Below are 26,627 nucleotides of genomic sequence, written 5' to 3' on the forward strand. Positions count from 1 at the left end.
TATTGTTGAGTGATTTTGATGTCTAGTAGCCAGTATTTTATTTTTGGATAGGAAGGTTCTCACGGTAGCCCATACCAATGATTATTATCTGAAGAATTAGCATTAACATTGGTGAGATGAAGCGTTCTGTCGCAGGCCCAACCGCAGTCCCGATCTATGGGAGAAGTTAGGAAATGTTTTTTGCAAGTGGCTGCACGCGACTGTGGTTGAGAGATGTGCAAATGTGGTTGCAATGGACCGATCATTACATTTTTAACATTATACAAATAGGTGGCTATCACTTTTATATATTAGAAAAACATTTTTTAAACTTTTTTGGGGTCTTCTGAAAGGGAAACCCACAACCTCCTGAGATATTTTCCTTATATCCTAGATTGTAAGCTCTTTGGGGCAGGGTCCTCTCCTCCCGTGTCACTGTCTGTCATTTGCAACCCCTATTTAATGTACAGGGCTGCGTAATATGTTGGCGCTATATACATCCTGTTTATTATTATATTTGTGGGAAGACGCGTCTCCTGGTCTTGCCTCTGCACAGTGCCAATTTTGGTGACGTGAAGAAGAACCCAGAAGAAAGAAGATGGCGGTATTGAGGTATTGTGGAGGTATTGAGGGCTTTTCACTGGTAAAAGTGAATGTTTTTCTTTCTGCGGTGAAGTTTTTGGCTCCTAGGCACACAATGAGCAGTCATCTGTACGGTTATTCATTGCAGGTGTGAAATGCTCCTTAAAATGTCCCTTTAGGCTTACTGTCTGAAACACATAATACAACACATAGAAAACATAAAGAAAGCATTGTTGCCCCTAGCAACCAATCAGAATCCTTGTTTTGATTCCAACTCTGGGCTACAACAACACGTCTGAATCTGATTGGATGTTAATGGCAGTTTTATTCAGCAGACTTGTCATACATAAAAAAACATTGTCACGTTACATAACAGAGCGGCCCTACGTATTACTCCTTTCACTCAGCTCAGGATCTACACCGCGCTCATTGCCAGTGACGTCACCAAGTCCCGACCTGAAGCTCGGACAAATGAATGGGAGAGTGGGCGGGGTCTCGCGTTAAGAAGGCGTGTCATTTTCCGCTGGTGGGCGTGTCTTTGGGTCGCCCTCCGGAGATGTCCGGGAAGCTCCGAGCACGAGGTGTCACGGTCGGTAATAACATGGCACCAAACCGGCAGCCGGATGAGGAAACAGAGACTGACAGCGAGAGAAGCTCTTCGCCCAGCATGGTGAGGGAAGGAAGAAGGGGAGGGAGTGCAGCAGCGGGGGGGGGGGAGACCAGCAACCATTACTGTGACCCGCATACCCCGCTCACCCTCTGTCATTACCAATCAGCTGTCCGCACACAGGCCCAGCACAATGCAAACTTTCCCTGTGCTCCTTGTGTCCTTCATTCCTCCATAGTTATTGCACTGTCCTGAGGACTCCTGGCCCACTGGGGTCACCCAAACTTTATGGGGCCACCAGGGAAACGGCCAGCATTCTAAAACCAAAACTTTACTTTTCTTACATTTTACAGCCTCTGATTGAAAGTGAGGCGAATTCCAAGATAGTTGTCACCATGGAGTAGTGGGACGTCAGTTTCCATGGCAACTGTCCCCAGGGATGATATCCCTGCACTTCCTGTTTGCTTCCACAGCAAAGGAAGTGAAAGGAAATCCCTCTAATAGGACACCACAACTTTGGCTTTTGTTATAAAAAGTTTCAGAATGTTTGGAAGTTTCCCTGTGTGCTGGGATCCTCTTGGGTTCTCTCTGATCTCTGTGTCCCCCTGGGCATTGTTTGCTTTTTTTGTCATATTAATAAACAAGATTTATACAGCACAACATATTACGCAGCGCTGTACATTAAATAGGGGTTGCAAATGACAGATGAATACAGACAGTGACACTGGAGGAGGACAGGACCCTGCCCCGAAGAGCTTACAATCTAGGATATTGTAAAAATACCTTGTTCACATAGATGGTTCCATGTTCTCATAATATGCATTGTGCATTTTCAGTGGCAAAAATCATCCACAAAGCTTTCCATGGCGTCTTCATGCTGCTGTTCAAAGCTTTTTATTGAACATTTGTCCAGAGGTGTGATTGACTCGCCAAAAATAAAACATAAAGGTTTATATGAAGTGGAGATTTGTGAACGCTTCATAAAAATTGTGTAACAGTTTGTCCAGTAAAACTAAGTCAAGTTTTTCAATCTTTCAATAGAAAAATGCCAATATTACCCGATCTGACCCCTCTCATTATAGGAATAGCGGTTCTGCTGCATTCTTTGGAGCTTCCAAATGCTGCAAAAAAGCTTAAAAGTCAGTCTGTGTGATGGCGGCCGGATGAACCTGCATTTGGATGCGTTGTTCTGTTGCAGCCAATTGAGATGGAGGATTTCTTCCTAGCACTGAATTATACTACAGGCAGGCCCCGGGTTACATATGAGATAGGGACTGTTGGTTTGTTCTTAAGTTGAATTTGTATGTAAGTTGGAACAGGTACATTATTTTATTAAATGCAATTAGGACAGATGTTTCTCCCAACATAATATTAGGCAGTGTGGTGCCAGTTACTGTATAAAATCCTCACTGTGAGCTAATCTCAAACAAAGCAAGAAACCTAAAAAACTTTATAGAGCCTTGACATTTATTAACTTCTGGAGCAAGCTGCGCTTTGATGTGCAAAAACAAAAAAAAACTGCAGTTTGTCTTGGTCTTTAGAGTTATAACAGCTTGCAGAACAGCAAAAGACTTCTTCTGCATGCCATGCAAACTACCCCCTTCCCCCATCAAGCCTCCGTCCTGCACACAAATAAGCAGGGAACGGGACATTCGTATCTAGGAGTTGTCTGTATGTTGGATGTCCTTAACTTGAGGACTACCTGTATTGAAATGGAATTCCCTGGGGTCTTGGAATTTTATATGTTGGGTGTAGAAATAAGACAGACGTATATTATTTTTATATATAGGGCCAATCATGTCTGTTCAAAGAAGGTTTGCAATGTGATGATTTCTGATTAGATGTTGCAGTAATGTTCTGTTATCATATATCATTCACAGGATATTATAGGGGACATTTAATATATGTGTGTGCAATGCTTCATCTTTTAAGATAGCCTTATCAAACTGAAATGTCTGCATTATTCTAGCCCACCTGAAGGCATGAAGCCGCTTACCTGCACCATGTGTTTCACAACATGATTCCCATTTGTGTGCTAACACTCATTGTGAAATGTGTTGTGAAAAATTGTCTGGGTGCCTTTTGGAATGATTTACTCCCCAGTGCACGGCAGAGTTCTGTATGTTTATGTGCAGTGTGTGTGCCCCAATATCCAACAAACATTTGTTTAGGGTCCCTTCCTCACTAGGACTTGCTTTAACACCATGCATACATTGGTGAGTTGGGTTGGAATTCCTTGTATATGGTGCCCCAAACACACCCTGCCAATGTATTGCAGCCCAATGGATGGTTAATAACAGGTTCAGCATGCTGTGTGCAATGTACTGCATTGGGCAACTGGTTTAAATTTATAAACATAGATATCCACACAGTAAACAAAATATATTGTGTGCCCCTGTGATCTGAAAAAAAGGTCAGAGATATCAGCTTTGTTTTCTTTTTGTTTGTTTTTATCACACAATGTTTAGGTGTTTAAATAACAAAACAAAAGCAGGTTACCCACAGGAAATGAATTCTGTTCATGTTTATACAGAGATGACTGTGACCTGATCCTGCGACTGTCTTTAGCCAGCACTGACTTTTCTTGGTGCTTTAATGTAAAGTTCTTAAAGTAAAATAAAACCTGTTTCTAACAGCTTAGAAACAATGGCTGTGTGTTTATGATTGGCTAGACAGGCCCATTTTTTAAACTTGCAGCTGCGGTTGTTGCATTTCTGTTAAGGTTGCGGTTTGCTGCATTTCCATGTTTTCGGGAAGTTGATGGGTTTTCCAGCAGTAACTGCAAACGCTTTCCATCTGCTCTGATCTGTGATGACGGAGATACCATTCAAATCACTGGAAGTGGCATCCCGAAGCAACGTCCTGCATTCAGCACAAAATAGATCGCTGCAGTCAACCCGAAGTCTGAGTTGTTTTAAAAGGGTGGAAAGAACCAAAGAAAATACACCTGGCAAAAGGATTGTCTCGTCCTTCTTTTGAATTATTTAGCACAATTAGCACTCCTGGCTGTGCTTCATCCCAAGGTCCTGTCCTACCATTGTTACCTTTTTTTTCTGCCTTGTTCTTCTTGTCACTTAAACTCTTCACAATATTTCTCTAAACTTACTCCTGGATATTGGAGTGCTCTTTATAGATGGGTTATAACTTGTTATAATCAAAGCTAATATTTTGAAGGTGATCCAAAATGATTGTGTCTTTAGAGGTTTCCTATTCAATCTCCACATAGCTGGTTTTATAGGATTATATGATTGGTAAATCCACCTTTAGCCTCACATCTCTGGAGAGGTCCAAAACAAGGTGACATAGAAAGTGACGTAGGGGCCTATTTACAATGGAGAGCTGCTATCGCTATGTGTACATGCTGGTAGGTAATGTGGAGCCTGCATTCCACATCTCATTCATCCAGGTTGCAGTGCAAAACCTGAGTTTTTTATGCAGCATTTTTTGATTATAATACCACAGTAAAGCTAATTTCAGATGAGTGGTAAACTTAGAGGGTTTACTCAACCATGCCCCCATACAACTGTGTAGAAGTGGTTGGGAACAATTTTGTGCACACATTTGTGTTGGGGTTGTGATGATTTGCAGAGCAGTTCAGGAATGTGACATACATGTTCTGGCTGTCCTTGAGTCACCAGTTTCTGTTGAATTGAATAGGGATCAGTTTTGTGGTTTGGTTGTTGCTAGTAGCAATGGCTTTTAATACCTGGAGGTACAGGATATTGCAGCACACTTCAACCACATTCATCTGATGCTGCTGTTGACACTAAAAGCTGGTCCTGGGCACATATAGAGGGGCAGCTAACTTTGCACATCTGAAAGGGGCTTAAGACCACCCTTGTTTTATTGGACCAAATGATACAGCACAAGCATTGCTGATTACTGAAGTTCCCATGCATTCCAATGGGCTAATCTATACCAGGGCATTTTCTTTAGGCGCGTTTTTGAACGTTAAAGATAATTTTTAGAACATTGAGAAAAGCTTTAAAACGTGGGGTAAGCGTGTCTATTGATTTCAATTGGGGTGTTTATTGTAATTTTTAACCGCTGGAAAAGGTCTATGCAATTTTTCCCTCGTTTATTTTTCAAGCACTTATAAATGCGGGAACACGTTGGCATAGACATTTTCCAGTGGTTTAAAGGCAAGCTTTAAAATGCTAGTAAAAATGCATATAAACAGTAGGAACGTTTATGTGTGTTTTTTAAACCGTCCATGTAAACCCAACCTAAGGACTTCACATACCCAACCATCTGTTATGGAGAATTGGAGATTTATTATATTGTCCTGTCTGGTTTCGGTCATCCTGATACAATCCTGAATGACCATTGTAATCCTAGGACAGAAAGTGTCTCTAGTTAATCACCAGTGAAAGCTTTGGAAAAGAGGACTTGTGCATCCACGGCATCTGAAAACTCAGCAGGGGGTCGTCAGGCCCCTGTAAAGAGATCAGGCTTCCCCACAAGGGCCCTTCTCTATACCTGCTGGCAGGGAAGGACATTGGCGATAATACTTTGAACACCTTTTGGTTTGGTGCACCTGAATATCAATCTAAATTAAACTTTCATTTTGGCTTTACCAACTTTTCACCCTCTCACCTGTATACCCTGCATGATCTAGAGCTAATTTTACAGTTCACCTTCGGGCCTATTGATTTACTGATTAATGTCATTACTAAAAATACATGTGTACAATTTTTGTTTTTGCTGCAACTGATTTATTCCTTAGACAATTGCTCAAACCAATTTGGACTTTTCTTGGTTCTAATTGATTAGTTTTGTGTTGCTAATATTTTAAGTGTTTGTGCTATTTATACTGACATTAGTATTGTTTGTTATAAAGTTAAATACTTACTAACGTTAAATAAAATTGTAATACAAAGGGGAAATGAGGTATTTAGGGCTGATTAGAATTAGTGTTGGTTAATAAGGGGTTATATATTTAATATTTTTAAATATTCAATATTTTTAGTTTTTAAATTTTAATGTTGCTTCGGCTTACATTGTAGGTCCTTTTTGATTGGCTTGGAATGAGTCAGTAAGTGTAGTAATTACTATGTAGCAATAATAATTTAGCTACATCATAATTATTATTCACCCTGCAGACACTGTTTTGTTTTAAGAAGATTGTTTTGGTTTTCTAGGGCACTGAAATGTGATTTCCTTATTGTTTCCCTTAACTTTGCAGTTTGCACATCCTGTAGATTCTACATCAACTTGTAGGCGTGCTCAGTTGGTGGCTAAATGTTACAGTTTTGCTGTGTTTACTTCTGGCAGTGTATTGTTGGCATTACTGCCCAGGAAACAGTGATAAAACTGAATAAGCGTTGTGACCCCTATATAATCACCTTGAATAATTTACAAAAAAACAGCAAAGAACGATATTATTACAAGAATTTGTGAAGCAAGATTACAGATTGTAAGGTGTTGTTTCACACTGCATTGTTAATTAGGCCCACAATACTATTCTCCTCAGCCATCAAATTCAAGTTCTGTGTATTTCTAAGTAGTTTCTACTTTTCTGTCTCTAGTAGAGAATATTTGCTGGGAAACTTTACATATTGCAGAGAGTAATCTTTCCTTGCACTGTGTGGCACAGGGACAGAGGCACAGGGACACTGTAGTGCTGAATTTGGGTTAGGGGGGTTTTGGCAGTAGAAGCAGCTGTGGTTTTTATAGCAAAATGACAAATTGGGAGATCTCCAGGTCCAGCTTGCTGCTGAGAAGGGAGCACATCCTGAGATCTTATATATAAGCAAAAGGAGCCACCCTCTGAAGCTTTAGCCACTTTACCTAGTGCTGGACAGATCACCTGGTCTTCTCCGTTTGATTTGTTCCCCTAATAGGAGTTTATATCTATAATATTTGACTAATAGGCTCCAAAGGAATGCATCAGCCAGATCCCAGGTAGTCTATCTAGCACCAGAGTGCAGCATTTGGCTCCCTTTCCATTTGTTCCTGCACATACTAGAGGTGGAGAGGAGCCAGAACCCAGTGTCAAGTTAAGCTGAGGACATGTATCTGTAGTGGAGCAGCAAATCTCTCTACACTGAGATTATGCAAACATATAGGAAACCCACAGATACATTTTCTTTCATGCATTCACATTTTGTTAGGCTAGGTACACACGTGCAATGATTGTCGTTAGAAAACAAATGATTAACGATTATTTTGAACGATTGTATTGTGCACAATTCTGTACATGCTGAAACGATACGATTGTTTAAGTATTATCCACCAATAATGTACACCGTTTGAACGATGCAGGAAGTGACATGTACAGGAGAAAGTGTATCACAGAAGAATCCACTATCACTGAACGACCGTACACACATTAGGTAGCAAACGATCGTCGGCAAATCAGATCCGCCGTGACAGTCATTCATTTCCAGCAACATTCATCGTTGTCGTTGACCAGTCATTGTTCACGTTTCTTAATGATTATCGGCTGATCGGTCGTTAATCGTTTGTTTCCAACGATAATTATTGCACGTGTGTACGTAGCCTTAGCTCTTTTAGTCTTCTGCAGGTCTTCATATTTAAGGATAAAGTGCAGTTTTTCATAGCAATATCCAATCCAGCTCCTGTAAAGGTAATCAGAATACTAAGGGTTAATGTACGTCTACTCATTGTTCTTTGCTCGGCATTGTTGGCAAAGCCCAGTGATTTGTAAAATACACTGCTGAAGGAGTTCTGATATTACCTGCTGTCTGTTTCCTAATATAGCAGACAAGTGTATATGGAGATTTGAACAGCTCATTTGAAGCTTATTCAATTTTTGTAAAAACCGCTTCCATTTTTGTTTAACTTTGACATCCTGTGAAGGATATTATATGCTGATGAATTGCATTCCTTCATCAGCTACCAAAGTCTAGAAATACGCTCGCCATCATCAGTGTTTTAGTAGCACAGGCTTTGCTGATTCTTGGTGATGAGTGGCTGGCACATCATTGTGAAGGAGGAATGACAAACTCAGATGGCATGTGTAACTGACCTTAAAATAGCTCATCAAGCTCATTTACATTCTCTTGCCTCCTTATATGTACCAGAGCATATAACAGCTCAGGACTTTTCCAGTCTGACATCCACTGCCTTCTTCAAAAGCCATTCTGTCTGCTCAGCCGTCCCCACTTAGCATCTGAACATTGTCTGGTAGGAATGTCTTCTTTCTGAACAGGCAATAAAATTGAACTATGCATATAACTTATTTCTTTTAATGTTGAAGTTTAAAACTGATTGAAAAATCTTCTATTGAAATAATCATGAAATAATTTTGTGCAGTGGCAGGCATATTAAAGGAAAATTGTCACATGATCCTTGAAAATAGGTGATTCCGTTTCTACATACAAGATGTACGGTAGTGTCCATTTTTGCTTTAGTGTTTCTGCCCTTCTATTACACAGTATTTATATAGGGCCAACATCTTACGCAGCGCTGTACAAAGTCCATAGTCATGTCACTAGCTGTCCCTCAAAGGGGTTTACAATCTAATGACCCCACCATAATCCTATGTTTTTAGCACAGTCTAAGGTCAATTTTTGGGGGAAGCCAATTAACCTAACTGCATGTTTTTGAATTGTGGGAGGAAACCGGAGTACCGCTCCATGCAGATAGGGGCCTGGTCGAGATCTGAACCTGGGACCTAGTGCTGCAAAGGCCAAAGTGCTACCTCTGAGCCACTGTGCTGCCCATGTGCTACTATGTGATTATTACTGTTCTAGTTCAGTGTTTCTTAAGCAGCATTCCTCCAGAGGTTGATAGGGATTTCTTGAGCAATGAGCAATTTGTGCCTCTCAGGTCAGTTCTAGGGACACCAATGATATTTTTGAGTTACATTCTTCCCAACAGCCAGTAGTGTAAGAGACATTCTTCCCCCCCTAACCACTGCACTAGTATACTGTGAGATGTGGATGTAAAAATTTATAGCAGGGGTTTCCTGAAGACCTGAAATTTTTTTTTTTTTTTTTGAGTGGGGTTGCACCATGTTAAAAAGGTCGAGAAACGCTGCTCTAGATCTTTCAAAATAAATAATTGACTTTTTCTGTTTGCCATGTGTCAAAACTTGTGTTACCCAAATGTTCCTCACATGCTAGCCTAGCCAAAATATTTCAGGTGATAGATCATACATGTTTAACCTATGCCTGAAAGTTTGGAAAACATAGGGGCTACTGCAGAGTTTTGGAGCATGCAGGAACTTGAAATGCCAGAAGTGGCACGTAAAAATTTCTTGTATGTAGCTTTGGGTTTTATGTTTGCTTTAATATAGGATTTTAGGAGCCTGTAGGTAGCTTGGTAGGTTCTTATAGAGGTGGAAAGATTATTACTTACTGTGGTCAGTTCTGCTAATTGGGTCTATGGATAGCAGAAATGAGCACTGTCAATTTATTGGTGAAGAGGTGATCTACGCTACACTATAGGGTCTTCCACTATGAATAAATAAAGATGTACAATTAGTGTTTATTTTATTTTTTTTTTTAAATTTTGGAAATTATCATTCTGCATACTGTGACTAGCCTCCTAATATAATTAAATGCCTCCCTGATTAATAGAAATGTGTGAAGGCATGAACACTGGGGTAGTTTTTACCAGTAAAGTTTTTTTGATGGTTTCTGAAAGTACATGTACAGACCTCTAAAAATATGCTTACACTAAACAGAAGTATCAAAAGTAGCTTTACCTTTATCATTGTTTATCACCAGGAGGGTTATCTGTGCCTGACAAACACTTCAGAGCCATTTAATAAATGAGACCCCAGGGTTAAGACATTGTCCTTAGGCTACGTACACACGTGCAATAGTTCTTGTCTGATAATCAGCCCAGGGCTTTTCCATGGCCCAAGATTTAATTATATTTTATACTTTCAGTTGTTGCATAAGGTTTAATAGGTATAGCTTTGTGTGTACAGACTTACTATCCTATATTTATTGTCCCATACTTTTATTTGACTGATTTGTTTTATTTCCAGGACCTTCTGATAATCCAACTAAGTGAGGTAACAGGGATCAAGAATTCATCTCTTCTGAATGAAGCACTTAAGGTCAGTCTGTGTTACTAAATTAGTTTATTTCTTCTATGTACAAGTCAATGTGATTGTAAAAGCTCAAACAGTTTTTATGCAATTCACTAACCACATGAAGCAACTAAAAGCAATTTCAGGCAACCAGAAGACAATGCATATCAGAAGCACCTGAAAAACTTCTCTGAAGCTGACATACACAAATATATACACTGGTGGCTATTGTATTCATTTGTTTTAACCTATTCCACCTGATACAGCATGTGTCTGAATGTCTGACTCTTTGAATATTTTGTCATCTGGTCTTCTTTAATAAACTATAAGATGATTGCTGTTTAAAGTTTTCCTGTATCCCTCCTAAGCCTGGCAACACATGAAGAGATACCTGGTGAACTATTCATATCCCTCTTCTGTTCTTTTTTCTCCAGATTGTTATTTTACAGGTACCCTTATTGAACCCTTTCATGGATCTTTTTGAAAAGATCATAATTACATTTTTTGTCAATGAATTAGTTTCATGGACATCATTGAATTCTACTCCTGTAGATTTGAATTTTTGTATGTGTCAGCATGCCCCTGTATTGACTTGCTGTGACTTATCATGCTATTTGCTGTGCATAAAAGGCTTGGCTGCTACATATTTAGTAATATTTGGTAAATGTTATTGTAAAATATGTAATTGTAGATAAACTCGACAGAACACAGTAACCAGCACTCCAAAGAATGGGATTCTTGCTTTATCCTAAATGTACTTACAACATGTTGAATAGCCAATGTTATGAGGCTGTGCAAGGTCTCTTTCTCAAAGTAGCATAGGGACTAGTAGCTGGTAAGACTTTTAACATGCTATCGTATGACAGCAATTGCTAGTAAATAAAGGCTTTCTATTGGTGGAAGTTACATTATAGTACTCTGACCTCACAAACTTGACTTCGGCTCCTGAAAGTGTATGCCAATCTTCAATAGAGAGAAATATAAACTATTGTGGGGTTCTGCTATTGGATGGTGATATGCATGTTCAGAACCTACAGAAATGTGTGTGGTCAGGCAGTTGGAAGGCCAGCAACCATCAGACTAGACTTCAGTCATCCCTTAAATATAGCCATGTAAGCTTAGAAGTAGCTTGCTCAATAGCCAGGGGAAGAAATTGAATGGAACACTGGTCTATTTTTTTGAAGTTGTGAAATTTATGGGGATCAGGGTTCGCTAACTTTCTAGTTAATAAATTGCATATTAGACAGAGTTTTGATAGACATATAATGGCTAATTACCTCCTTGAAGTCTTGAAATGACCGCTCCTTTCTTTCTTTCTTTTTTTTTTTTTTTTGCTTGCTAAAACTAATTATTGTAAATCAAAGCAATCCTAAATTGTTAAATTCTGCTTTGCTTTTATGGTATTTACCAAAAAACATTAAAGTGTGTCTTAAAAACATTAGAACCTGTGAGTGTTGAGGCAGCAGGTAGGTATCCTTTTCTATATTATAGTAGCTGGTAAGTCACATAATTAGACTTTACCATTAAACTTAAAATAATAAAATTTTAGAGGAAAATTGTGAAATTCTGCACATGCCATCTTTGTACAAAAGAGTATGGCCTCACTTAGGAAGTTTGAATGTGACATTTTACTTTTTCTGCCCTCTTTATTTAGGCCAGTAGTAATGACATAAATCAGGCTGTACTTTTTCTAAATGAAGAAGTTGCTAAAGAGCTACAAGAGCTAAAGAAAAAAGCTGCTGAACAATCTGAAGAGAGCACCCTGGTTAACCAGGCAAAACAAAGTAAGTGACCAGGTCCCCCGCCCCTTCCCTCTTTATCTTAAAGCTGAACCTCCAAATGCATACATTTGTGCTGTTTTACATTATAGAGATGTTATCCATTTATTCCTGCGTTACACACAGCACTAGACTGCCATGTGGATTTTAAAGAGAATACAGTGATGGCCTCTCCAGCCGGTTGACCGGACCGTAAAAGCAGAAAAAAAAAGCACACTTCTCCTATCAATTATTTCTTGTTAAAACAATTGCACCTTCCATGCTTACTATCCCTATTTAATGTAGAGTGCTGCATAAATCCTGTTTAATAATAATAATAATAATGATAATAATATTAATTGAAGTCTGCAACAATAAGATACAAAGTGAAATTCAGGTACTTGCATTAAGTATGTAATGAATAAAGAGTTGTATTGTTTTGTCTGTTATATCCAGAGTTCTGCTTTAATATCACTATTACAATAGGATTCCTGATCTAGCCAATAATGATTTTTATTTCTCTTAGTATTGTATGTAAAAAACGCAGTGCTGTGAGTAAATGTTTTGTATTTGTTAGTGTTCATTGAGGTATGTAACGCAAAGTAGCTGTGATGGGTACAGCTGTAGACATATATATAGACACAATTATGTCGGGTTTTTTTTTTTTTTTTTAAGGCTGACATTCCCAAAACACTGCCTCCAATTATTTCCGTGTAAAAAAAGTTAACTGCTTTTGCCAGTATGAGCCATGGCATACTAGTGATCCTGGTGATCCTGGCAAAAGTTTGCTAGGGACAAGATCACTATAAAGGTGAAAAACCCCACTCTTATGTTCATGGCAATGCTTCCTTGCTGGGTGAGTGAACTTTTATTTACCAGCCAGTGAACAAGCTATGAGTAAAGGTAAAAGTCTTTTTTCATGGCGATTCTTGTTGCTGGTAAATTGCTACTAGGGATAGAATTGCTAGTGTACAGTAGGCCACAGAGCCTAACAGTTATTAGTTGTTTTTTCTAGCTTTGGTTTTTTTTATTGCTATCTAATTATATAGACCTGACATTACAGTTCTCGAGTGAAACTAAAGTTCCACTTTTAGGAATCCATGATCAGGTAGGTAATAATTGCTGAGAAAGGTGGGCAGTATCTATTCTGCAATAATCCTTTCTACCTGCCTAATTTCTCTGGGTATCTTGTCAAAAAATCTGAGCTGTGCATCTTTGGCTTAGATTGTCAGGATACTAGACAATTGCAGCTGCCTTTGTGCATGCTAGGATGACTGTGCGGGAGTTATCATCCCAACTAATCAAGATGGCTAAGATCGTCTTCAGGAAGAGATGAAAGAAGTAGATGGTGGCCTGCCTCAGGTTCTGGTTTTAGTTCCACTATGGCAAGTCATGTGGCAGTGTTACTGTATGGAGGTATACAGTTTGCTGGACAACCAATTGCTGTCTGAGATTTTAGGAAAATGGCCACTTAACTTTATTACTGGAATTTTAATATTAATCCTTATTGAACATATAATTTATACAGTTATGAAATAAATCCTCCATGTGATCTGTTCTACAATTTATATTTTCAGCTGTGGTCAGGTTTATGACTGACACAGAAGATCTTCAAGCAGCCATAGCCCTCAGCCTGCTGGAATCTGCAAGTCTCCAGACAGAGGGGAGCGATTCAGGACACAGGTACATGCATTTAGTAACCAACACATATTCATAACAAAGAAATCCCCTCACCTGAGTAACTAGACTGCATCAAATTTTAGAAATTCTTATACCAGTTTTGTGCTGTACAGATAGGAGCTTGCCTTGCAGTGGAGAATATTAGCGGTAGATTGAAGCACCCAACTGCTACATTATTATTTTGTATCTTTTAGTTAATGATGAAAAAACTAATTATAGTCAATTTGACTTTAAAAATCACCACCTTATGCTTGGACTTGGTAAAAGTTTGGTCACATAGTTGGTGCTCTGGAGGAGGATATAGCACAGAATGATTTGGTTAACAGAAGACTACTCGGTAATAATTCTAATCCAGCATGCTAATCTAATTCTAATCCCTTATCAGACACATATGGACCCTCAATTTTACTTAACAGAAATTTCCCTCTTTGGATTAAACCCTTTAATGACCAGAAGTCATTGACCCCCATATAATTGCTCCAATTTATTGTTTGTTGGTAACTTACGTGCCTGATTTGCCTACATACGTAATTTTTAAATTGCTCTCTAAAGTGGGGGGATATCAGGGCTTTTACCTGCCTTGGCGGGTCTTTGGCCGGCTTCTGCATCACATCCCCAGTGTGATCAATGTGATGCGTCCGTATGATGGGGAGGCTTGGCAGGAAATTTAAAAGCAGATTACATTGTAATCTGCTTTAAAAACATTGATCACAGTGATAGTTATAAAAAAAATAAATCCAAAAGTTTATTCTTTTATTGTACCCTTGTTTAAACATATATAACATTTTAATTTTTTTTTTTAATAAAGTTTATTTTATTTATAATTTTTTTTTTTTCATACAATTATTTATCTTTTAATTTATTATGATTTGTGTTTCAAACTTTTATCATACCCAGGAGTAATTTCTAAGAATTATGGGCCTAAATATTAACCCCCAGCAGTAATCCCGAGTGTGACTCGGGGTGGAATTCTCTTGTGACATCTTCCTGGTGATGCGAGTTGTGATGTATTTGGGGGGTGTGGCCTGGCTGGAAGTTTAAAAGCAGATTACAATGTAGTCTGCTTTTAAATGATTTTTACAGTAAAAAACACTACACAAAATATAATTAAAAAAAATTACATTTTTTTGCCCAGTGCCCTGATTTACATTTTGCCCACTAATATCCCTGACCTTTTGACATTTTTAGAAAAATTAGTGTTTTTTGATAAATTACATTGATGTGGTCTATTATTTCATTATTTTTTATCATTATCTATTATAATATAATTTATGATTATAATATAATAAATCTAATTATCATACCCGGGAGTTAATCCTAAGTATTACAGGCCCACAATATAAACAAAAATTTTGATGCAAAAAAAAAGGATCACTTTTTGCATAAAAAAACTGACCAAATTAGAACGCTAGGGGGGTTATACAAATTTCCACGCAAAACAATGTACTGCTTTTGACATAAATATACGTACATGATTAGAACGCCAGGGGGGTTAAAGTACAATATACTATTCAATATTCCTTCTTCTTTTTTTTTTTTTTTTTTTATATGGTATGTGAAATATAGACACATTTTCATTTTTAACACCCTACCGTTCTTGGGAGATGGTGTACAGGTTGCCAACGCCTTATAGTATTGGAGATGGGTGGTAAAGAATAATCTTCCCTACAAGACAGATGCCAAAAAATCTTTACCTTCTCTATTTAAAACTCAAGCAATGTTGGTATTGCATGCATAATATTCTGTGTATGTGTGTTATGTGTAGTATTTGGTTTTTCAAGTAAACTAATGTTGATAATATAAAGTATTAAAACAATGTATATTATGCCAATCCCCTGTCCTGTGAATTAACAGGGCAGAGGTAAATACTGTATATATGTGTATTTATATATTATATTGACAAAATGCTTAACCATTACACAAACAACTACGAGCCTCAAACCTCTTTCTTTCCTATACCTACACATACTTGCTCCACATAGAGGTGGCTCCAAAACTATTACCCATTGAAAGTCAGGTGAGGAACATCCTTTTTACATTGCATATTGTCACACGTTTAGAGACACCTTAAGCAACCTAAACATTTTAAAGGGTCTAAAGCAGGGGTGTCAAAACTGTGGCACGAGAGCCAATCTGGCCCGGCACGTCCTCCTTTTTTTTTTTTTTTTTTTCTTTCTTTTATATTAAGGTTAAGAATTCTTAATATAAATTGCAGCTGGCCCGCTGCTAGTGCAAGTGGTAGTAGTAGTAGTAGTAGTATGTAGTAATGGCCGGCCAACTGCAATTCATATTAACATACAAGGCTGCTATTACAATTCCCGACATCACTCGCGTCTAGACCAGCGGCCTGTCTGCCTATGCGTGACCCCCCCCCTTTTTTTTTTTTTTTATTTTTTTTTTTAAGACACGAGTGATGCCAGGGAATAGTAGTAGTGGCATCACTCGTGTCTATTGAACAGCAGCCTATGCGTGGACCCCGCTCAGTTTATACCAACAGGTAAGCTTAACCTCCCTAGCGGTAACCCCGAGTGTGACTGGGGGTAGAAAATAGTTGCTACAAGTGGTAACCCCGAGTCACACTTGGGGTTGGAACACCTAGGGAAGGTTAGTAAATAGAGCGCTTACCTGATCCGCCCGGGCCCCGCGCCGCAATCTCTGTCTTCTTTCTTCTTCCTGCTTCTGCATCCGATAAGTCACCGGGGGAGTTCCCGGTGACGTCGGTGCGCGTGTACGTCCCGGCCGGGTGGGAAATTCAAAATCATTTATATTGCATTCAATAAAAACTAACTGTATTGAATGCAATACATTGGATTTTTATGTGTAAAAGCAGTACATTTTTTTAAGAATATTTATTTTACAGTATAAATAATAGTATGAGTATAATGTGTGTGTTTTTTTTTTTTTTTTATAAAGATTTTTTAATTTATTCAATTTATTGTTTGTTTTTAAATGATTTTGTGTCAAACTTTATTACTCATACTAATATATTATACTGTAAAATAAATTTTCATGAAAAACAATTTACCGCTTTTAGACTTTATATAAAACCGGAAAGAAATGAACCGCTAGGGAGGTTAATAATCTGGAATTATTATAATGCTATTGCTATATTAATTGTTTTACTGTGCCAGAAAATGCAATGTAAAACCAAAGGAATGCAGACACTCATTTGATTTTTTTTTTTTTTAAAAAGATTTTTATTTATTAAAGGACACAAACAAGTACAAAATTGTAATAACATCTGAGGAACATCAAATTTACAAAAGAAAGACTTGTACATATCCATTTTTCAAATAAAATAGAAAGAAAAAGAAAATAACTCCAACAAGATAATTTTGTGGAGCAAACAGGTAACAGAAAAGAAAAGAAAACAAACAAAAAGTAACATATACCAGCCCTTATTAAACCTAAAACTTTAAATAGTATACACATCCGATATATTTTCATATATATTATCTATATAACAACATTTCTTGTTATATTCGTTCATAGTTACAAAAATTAGAAATTTTTAAGGAAAGTTATATACAACACATTTCCTATGCTTAAACCATGGTTCCCAGCTCTTGAGAAATTGTTTGAACTTGTTTTGAGATAAAGCGAAAATTCTTTCATATGAGCAATGATCATTAAGGTCTTTAATAACTTCAACAACCAAAGGTACATTCAAACTCCTCCACCTACACAATATAGACAATTTGGCGCTCAGCAGAACATGAATAATAACTGATCTAGTTGACATAGGTATAGCATCCAAGCCTAAATGTAAAATCGCTAGATCAGCCTTAGGTTGGATATGAATACCAGAAATCTCCGAGATAAAAGTGAAAATTTGATTCCAGAAAGATCGGATTGAAACAGAACCCCATAGAATATATAGTGAACTAGAGCTACCACACTCTCTCCAGCAAAGATTTGTGCTAGAAGCCGAAAAATGTGCCATCTTAGTTGGAGTAAGATACCAGTGGTTCACCACTTTCTGATACATATCCCAGTGGTCTGTACATTTAGTGGTTTGATATGTCGCACTTAATGCAGCCATCCAAAGAGTATCAGGGACAGTCGCATTAAGTGCTAATTCCCACTTTCTCATCGCTGGAGATTTAGAAAAACTTAAATTAGAGCTGAGTAATCTATAAAATCTGGAGATACCTCTAGATCCCGAAGCTAAACTAGTGAAATATAGAAAGAGAGACTTATCAATAGGAAGTCTATCCGATAAGTCCCAAGTTCAACAAACAATGTCGAATTCTCATATAAGTAAAACATTCTTTGGACGGCAAATTATAAATTTTTTGTAAGGAGTAAAAAGTTTTAAATTTTTTGAAAAAATATAAATCTTTAAGTTTACTAACTCCAGAAATATACCAAGAATTGAGATTTAGATGCGGTATAAAACACTCATTTGATTTCACATTGCATTCTCTGGCAAAGTAATCTCAATAAGAAGAAACAACACGTGAGAAGAGAATGCAGTAATATGCAGTGAATTGATTGAAATAATTTAGATAAATTTACTGCATGCTCTTCTCATGTGTTCCTGTTTCTTCTTATTGAGATTTTGTTTTTTGTTTTTTTGTCTTTTTTTTTCCAATAAATTTCAAGCTTGGTCTGTGACTTGGTCCAAGTTTTTCATTTCAGCCCTCTGTGTATTTGAGTTTGACACCCCTGGTCTAGAGTGTTTTGTGCAAATTCTATGGCTATAGGTGTAGCTGCTGGAACCTTCTGTCACTTTGACAGCTGATGCCCTTCTTTTTGTATTCCAGCATTGACTGTAGAAGCAGCTGGGCCTTGTCACTGTTTTGTTAAAATGTAAATAAACACTGATTAATCCTTATCAATTTAGGGCTGTCTGAGGAGCTAAATATAACTGACCTGCCTTTCTTTAAACATGTGCTGCTAAAGAAATCCTGAAGTTGTAAATGTTTTTTTTTTTTGTTTGTTTTTTTTTTTTTTAACGTTACATTGTTTTAAGGGATTTTTTTTTTACTGTAAACATAAATAATACTTGCACTTTTCTTACAATAAATGCTTTTGTAGAAGGATTACAAAATTGTTTTACCTTTTTATAAACAAACTATACACACCTAATTTTAAAACCTAATCAAATCTTTTTGCATTATTTTATTGGTTTATAGCCCTGAGATTGCAATCGCTCTGAACCTGAAATGGTTACACATTTGCAGCCATTGTGAAGGGACTTTTGTACTATATTTACTTTGTTTTATTTAGAGAAGTATCTCAAAGATAAGCCTGTCACAAAAAGGGGAAATTCAAGCTCAGATCATAACCATAGGTTATCGTCAGTGAAAAGCAATTGGTCCACCAATATAGGCAGATTATTTATGTACTAAATTTAAAATGTAACTAAACCCAAAAACAAAACTCAATTATTTCAGCTTGTCCAGTCCATGAATTATTTTTCTTTCTTCTGCTGATCATCCAAGTAACATAATTTAAGCTGTGGGTGTCAATGTTCATTAATTGGACCTGATGTATTAAAGCCTTCCAAGATTGGAGAAGATTGATTAATATGGGTAAATCTGGGTGATTCAGCAAACCTGGGATAGATTTCATAGAATTCATTTGCTATCGGCAAACGTTTTCAATCTTGGACTAGATCTGATCCAGGTTTGCTGGATCACCCAGGTTCTCCCATGATCATTTATCTTCTTCAGTTTTGGAAAGCCTTTACTCTGTCATTCATAAATCACAATGATCCTAATTTAGCAGTGTTGTCACCCTGAGTGGCTCTTTTTATTAGAACTGTAGTCTGTTGAGGGGAATTAAAACGTTGCTTGAAGTATATTGGATTTATGGTAGGTACAACAGATTTTTTTTTCTTCTGTGCTTGCACTATACTTTCTTAACCTGAAAAAGAAGCATAAAGCAGCCTTTACATTTAGGGACTAATAAGATGACTTTTGTTCTTGAGTTACCTAATGAAGGTTTATATAGACATTCTGTAAAAAAGAAAAGGACGCTTGGGATTAACAAACTGATAAAAATGTTTTGTGTTTAGATGCATGAATGGCTGTTGTGGTGAAAATAAGAGCCGTGCCAAGAGAAAACGCTCCGAAGGCTGGGGGAATTTCTCTGACCCCAGTGGTCTAAGGAGGAATGGTGACTGGCCTGTTGGATTAAAGAACATTGGAAACACGTGCTGGTTTAGTGCAGTAATTCAGGTATGCAGAAGAAAAATTATATTGTTTTCCAAATGGGGGTATATTAAAAGAATTTTTGTATATATTTTGTTTATGTTGCTATGCCTGCCCTATGGCATTGTCCCTGCTGAAAGCTTTCCTGAACTCTTCCAAAGAAAAGTGATATGAAGGTGAAAAAAATGACACTTCTTGAGGAAAATTGTGTTCAAGACTCATATTATTTAGACAGGTTGGACCCTTGCCTCTTCAGGCACTACCTCTCAAAGGAAGGTTATATGGGGAAAAATGAAATAGGATTTGCTGTTTTTATATGGAACATTTAGGAATGTTGAATGTGATTCTTTCAGTAAAGTGTTATCTGTAATTCTGCACCTACAGTCATCCATCTGCTGGTCCTTCTCTGTCCAGGCACAGTCTGAGGGCTGTAATAATAAAATGTCTGGTCAGCATCCTGGCTCTGCCTTCTGCAAGGGCTAGATAAATAGGAGAAAAAACTGGCTGGAAGATAGACTTTGATCAGATACTTTAGTAAGAAAAATAAATATTCTGATTAAAGACTAAAGGAAACGAACGCATTGTTCAAGCCAGAAACTTTTTTTGTAAGTGGGTGATGGCCCCTGTATTGTGACCCCAACTCATCACTAACCACCCAAAAACAGGCGGGTTGTTACTAAAAAGTGCTCCTGGCTAAAAGGGGCTGGTGAGAACACTATCAACATGGGACATTATTGTCATAGGCAAGGCTTTCAATAAAGACATTGCTGTAAAGATCTTTAAAAAAGATTTGCTAAAGCCTGCAATGCTATTTTTTTTTCCTGGGGGGCCAGCAGAGGAACCCAGTTGAGAAGTGTAAGGGGGTGGCATGCACAAGAAGAGGAAAATCACAGCATGCAAGGAAAGTTTTTGGATTGGATCAGCAGCACTCACGGTGGCAAATATTTAAATTTAGCCACAAATGGTATAAATAGTGGAGTTGTATTGTATACATTTTGTTATATTTTTGTGATGTGTATAATTCTGCTCTGAGTAATAAATCAGTTTTGTAATGGGTAGATATGCTAGTGTACTATCACATTGCCATTTCTGCAGCTGCCTTCTGCAGTGTGATGGCTTAGACTGTTAAGAGATCAGCTCCTTGTCTACAGTTCTCAAACCATTACCATTCCCTTAAAAATGTATGACTCGGTTAATTGCTAATTATGTTACTTTGTTGGAGCGGGCATTAAGTGAAGAAAAGCAGCGAACATTTAAAGTTTAGGTTTAGCAGTATTTTTATAATCCCTCTGAGATTGGATTTTTAACACAAAAGGCCGGTTCTGACTGTTCAATTGTTGTGTTTACACTACTTGATTGCAAAATGGAATACAGAGCGAACTCCAGCGTGCATGTGGGTGCTGAATGACTGGGGATTTGCACTGAGCTTTCTAGTTTCCTTTTAATTTGAGAGGCTGACTTCAGCTGGTTGGTTGGTGTTGGTGGCACTCAATTAAAATCAAGCTTTTTACTGGGATTCCTGGGTATGTGTGATGAGAATAAGCCATAGTTAGAAATACGGTCTGTTGTTTCTTGCTGTTTATTAGTATGACTCACAGATAGAAATAACCCCTTCCCTTTGATTGGTTCCCAGCTGAGTATTCCACAGAGCTCCTTTCAAAGCTGTGATAATGTGAAAACCTAAACTACCAATTAAAGGGAACACTTGTTTCCTTTATTTAAAATGGTGAGGTTTACTTAAAGCCCGATCAGCAAGTGAACTCTGATGTCTGCATCGCATGTTGTAGCTGTATGTTTAACTGTTTAAAGCTGGACTCTGGCCAACAGTAAAAGAAGCTAAATAATATGCTGTGTTTCCATTAATCATTACAATTTAGGTACTTAAATAAAAAAAAATAAAAAATGCATTTTGGTTAGTATGAGCTTTCTCCAATCCCCCTAGGAGCCAGTCGAGAAGCTGTGTGCAATTGTGCTAAACAAGCAACAAACTGATTGGAGGATAGTGGCATAATGAGCAGAGGGATGGCTACAATAGTCTGTTGCTGCTCTTTTACATTAAGTCATTCAGCAGACTGGAAATGGAGAGAGGACACCACTGTATTCATCAACTTTTTTTTTCAATATATTTTTATTAAGGTTGAACAGTAGTAAACAAAACATATATAAATCTGTAACATGACAAAATCGTTTGAGATAATTTACGCACTTGCTTCAGAAACAGATGCATAAGATATGTCGTTGCTATTCAGTAGTACAAATAATAAACATGTAAAGTCAGTGTTTCAAAGAATAGGCATAGTGAACCTAATACCATAACGGGAGGTCATTAATCCGTCTTTCTTTACATACAAAATTAGTATTGCAAGCAATAAGCACAGTAGATCTCACATGACAATAGGGGAGTTGTTATGTGGTATGACAAAAACAATTATACAGTTTCGTTTTGTTAGTGGTATTTAAAGTATTAAAACTTTCCCATGTTTCAAAAAAAAGTTTGGGTTTTGGATTCCTTATGTAGGGCAGCCTCTATCCACTCCATTCTATATGGTTCTTTTAATTTTTTCCTAAAAAGTCGCAATGTCGGGGGTGTAGAATCTTACCAACAATAAAGAAATGTTTTCTTAGCGACAGCTAAGTAACAATGCTGAACGCTTTGTTCCCTTGGCAAACTGGACTCATTAACTTTTTAGTGGTGTCCTCCACCTGTATGTGAAGTGTCTGGACTGGATGAACTATAAAATATTTGGCAGATAAAACAACTCTCATTATACTGTATGTATCTGTACATTTACCTATGTTCTGATGTTCAGGTTAAGTGTCCCTGGTCTCGCTGTATATTTTATAGCCTCCCTTTTACATTTTGAATTACCACCTTATTCTCCATTGCTTTTTTTTTTGTTTCGTTACAACTTCTAATGAAAAAGGAATATTTCAGTTGAAAGCTATCCAGATTGCTAAAATTAGTTCTTCTTTAATGGCAACTTATATTTCTTTCAGTCACTGTTCCACCTTCCTGAATTTCGAAGATTGGTCCATAGTTACTGTATTACACAAAGCATGCTGGAGAGGTGTCAAAGCAGAACTGTGAGTACTTTTTTATGGGATTAAAAACAAACAAAAATACCTTTTGTGTACTGACAGTAGGTAGAGCATAATATCCCCTACAACGAAGGTGGTAATACCCATATTCGGTGTTGAGCCTTTATAAACGAAGGAACTGAAACCCAATAATTGGAAGGGACCAGGGATGTAAGGTCTAGATGATCCAGACAAGTTAGATTTATGCATGCGGGTAGTTGGAATTATGTAAATGAATGAGGCCCTAATTCTTTCTTCTTGTTTAGATTACCAATGACTGTATTGTTGTCTCACTCTTAGCATATGTTTTGTATTTTTCAGGATAAAAGAAACATTGCTTTTATGCAAGAACTTCAATTACTATTTTCACTCCTGCTTGGATCCAGCAGAAAGTTTGTTGATCCATATGCTGTTGTTGAGTTGTTAAAAGATGCTTTTCTGACTGAAGAAGCCCAGCAGGTAAAGAAAGGTCTGCCTTTTTTATTTCAGATGTCCTGATTGCAGCTCCTGGATAGAGTATTACAGTATGATATTGAAGAAAATATCTCCTGCCCTGGACATTTTTCCCCAAAGGAAACTGAAACACCAGCTATATTGCTTCCACTTCTCCTAGGCAAAAATAGGCTTCTGTGTAGTATGTATTCCACAATGAAATGCCTCATTTAGGTGAGAGGATTAGTGCAGACGAAGAGCAGGATTGGCCTTACAACTCATCCCATCAGCTATCATGTTGATTTAAACTAGATCATCCAATGCCACTATAGGAAGTGATATAATAAAGGGGGAAATTAACTCAGATTGATAATTAAATGAATAAAGAATCAAGGGCGCTCCACAGTTTAAATAAACTTTTTTTTTTTTTTTTTTTTTTTGTTTGTAAAGCTAAATTTAAGTGTTTTATCAGTAGCTTTGTGTATTCCTGCTCAGGCATGTGAGGTTAATGGTGTTTTTCCAGGCTGCCCTGGGACATCTGTTTTCTCTTAACTTCCTATTATAGCTCTAAGTCATCAGTTGTTGGTAGATCACATCTATGTATCATATGACAGTAAATGCTATTTGTTTCACAGTTGTACTTAACGGGAAAAAATATAATGCATTTTAGTTTAGTGTTATAACATTCCAGTTCCTAATGGAATACGAGACTAATTCTGCATTTCCGCTTGCTAGCAAGATGTTTGTGAGTTCACGCACAAGCTGCTGGATTGGCTAGAGGACGCTTTTCAACTAGCTGTATATGGAGAGTAAGTTATTTATACTTTGTAATATAAATTGTTTTGTGAATCACTCAAAGGGATACATGAGGTTGTCCATAGTATAAAGTTACTACAATTACTACAATTGTGGTAGGATATAATGGACTTACCTCTTGAGTAAAACAGAACTAATGCTTCTAATTTAAATTGCAAGTTACACAATATTCATGAATTGTGCATTTTTGCATATTGTCTTTATCTTAGTACAATCTGTTTATTCTCCTTCAACTAATGCTGGTAATGGTGGTACCATTTGAAGGACATTGTGTCCTCATTCCATCAAAGAAAATTCTTTGTGTGTACCATGTTCATTTTACCCTAAACCAGGCATAAAAGAGAAGTCATCTATTACTACCAAATCTTCCCTGTCACCTGTTCTATTAACTGCTTGTTACTGGTTTAAAAAAATGCAGTTGTCAACAATTGAGAAAGAAGAACACAAGACAAGATTGGAAGCAGACAAAGTTTTGCATTGATGTCTTTGTCCCTTGTTAATGCAAAATGACATACTAAGAGAGAGATATGCAAAGCCTGAATGACCGAACAGCTCAGATCATGTCAAAGAGCTAAAGTCAAGAGGTCATGGAGAATTCTTTAGGTCCTAAACTAAAAGCTTCACACTGCTGGAAGATATTCTGGAAAAGCTGCATTTAATGGTTAGCTTGCAATTTGAGTTGTTTGCAAAAAAGTTATACTGCAATCAACCAACCTTGGGCGTAACCTCATACTCTGTGGAATGCAATATCAGTTTTGCTTCAGATATTTGACTGTTTTAAGGAGTCTGTTTAGACACAAACTGAATGGGAAAAATCGCAATGCTTGGTTTTAGATTACACTAAGCTCCTCACTATTCTACTTTTACGAATCCTTACAAAATTACAAAAAGTCCGGGTTCAGGTTCTCTATAAGGCTCTCTGCACATAGCTGTAGTTAAATGAACACACTAAATGCTGCATATAATGTAATCATATTGGTATAAAATGGTCCCATTATATTTTATAAAACATAGTAGACTTGGAAATTTATGGTCTGTGCATTTCAGGAATGCTTGTTCATGTTTTGGGCGTTAATGCATTGTGGCATTCATTATCAAATGCCAGCCCCTGCAAATGCACTGCAGTGCTCCTCAATGCATGATAACACACTAAAATGTTTGTCTCTTGGCAGCCCTCTCATTAAACAATACATAATGTACATTAAGGGGCAGGCGTTGTTTAATCTGCATAGAAGAACAGCTAGAGGTCAATTCTTGGCATGATCCTAGCCTTTAGGTGTAGATGTTCCTAAGGGCCATGTCACAAAGACTATTTGCAAGGATCCCTTTGTGCAATAAATAGGAAGCACTAAATACTAAAGAGCAAACTTTACAGATATCTAATTTTTTTCCCATAGAAGTTGATTGCATATGAAACACGGAGAAACAAAATTAGTATTTATTGGTCTGTTTTTTTTTTTGGGTATGCGTATTTTAGGTCTTCTAACGATAAGGCTGAAAACCCAATGGTGCAGTTGTTCTATGGTACATTTCTTATTGAAGGATATCTGGAAGGTATGTGTTACATAATTGTAAAAATTGGGCAGTGTTAAAATAAACAAGGGATAGGTAACACTGGAATCCCCGAGCCTGGCAGTAAGACAGGCTCTTATTTGACTTGCTGCAGCTTCTTAACCACATTGTGATATTCTTAGTCTGCATGAAAATCGAAGTAAGCCATTTTGGTACAGGAGAGAAGCCTGAAGAACTTGGTTAAAGTCAAATTTTTTATCTTTTAACTCAAAAGCTGAAATTCAAACTAAATAAAGTTATTTAATGCGATCACCTTTTAGAATGTTAATGGCGAAGTAGTGGCCTTTTAGCCCAGGTATTGCATTCTATTCACTCAAAGCAATCCAACGTGTGCAGGTTGTTAGGCTTTTTTTTTTTTTTTTTGGGGGGGGGGGAACTAAATAATAAAGCGGCTTTAAACCCTGCTTTATATCTTTATATGCACCAGTCTCTAATTTCATCCTGGGCACTGCCATCTTCTTCCTTCCTGTTTTTTGATCGTTGACCGTTTTACTTGGCCAGGCTGTGATGATGTAACTTTCTCACAGACATTGGGGAGTTCATTCAGGTATGGCAGCTTGCAATTTTGACAGTTAAAGGAAGCGATCAGACAGATGGGTATGTTTTATAACAGAATAGGAAATTGCCGGTAACTTTCTGCAATGATTGTAAACTTTGGTTCCACTTTAAGTCTTTACTGAAGACAAACAACTGAATACATTAAAAAAATGTTTTTCTTTCTTTTAACAAGCAGATAAAACATTCTCCAAAGTTGAGACGTTTGGACAATATCCCCTGCAGGTAAACGGCTTTCACAACCTAAATGAGTGCTTGGAGGCGGCAATGTTAGAGAGACATTTTGAGCACTCTCAGACTGGCCAAGCAATGCAATACAGACAAGAGGTTAGTACTGTCCTGTTTTGAATATGTACCTGCCTGCTTTTAGGATTTATATATTTAAAAAAAAAAAAAAAAAAAAA

General features: G+C 37.3%; 1 protein-coding gene across 1 annotated transcript in view; it reads left to right on the forward strand.

Moving 5' to 3' along the window:
- The first annotated feature begins 965 nt into the window (after positions 1-965).
- USP28 (ubiquitin specific peptidase 28) overlaps positions 966-26,627 on the forward strand; it is a 52,210-nt gene continuing 26,548 nt past the window's right edge. The window contains exons 1-10 of the mRNA XM_072427228.1: positions 966-1,231; positions 10,131-10,202; positions 11,830-11,959; positions 13,510-13,615; positions 19,635-19,797; positions 22,768-22,854; positions 23,170-23,307; positions 24,016-24,089; positions 25,574-25,650; positions 26,402-26,550. Coding sequence (XP_072283329.1) covers positions 1,037-1,231; positions 10,131-10,202; positions 11,830-11,959; positions 13,510-13,615; positions 19,635-19,797; positions 22,768-22,854; positions 23,170-23,307; positions 24,016-24,089; positions 25,574-25,650; positions 26,402-26,550 — 1,191 coding nt within the window. The 5' untranslated portion in view covers positions 966-1,036. The remainder of the gene's footprint in view (positions 1,232-10,130; positions 10,203-11,829; positions 11,960-13,509; positions 13,616-19,634; positions 19,798-22,767; positions 22,855-23,169; positions 23,308-24,015; positions 24,090-25,573; positions 25,651-26,401; positions 26,551-26,627) is intronic.

Source organism: Pyxicephalus adspersus, chromosome 11, assembly GCF_032062135.1.
Source record: "Pyxicephalus adspersus chromosome 11, UCB_Pads_2.0, whole genome shotgun sequence".
NCBI classification, from domain to species: domain Eukaryota; kingdom Metazoa; phylum Chordata; class Amphibia; order Anura; family Pyxicephalidae; genus Pyxicephalus; species Pyxicephalus adspersus.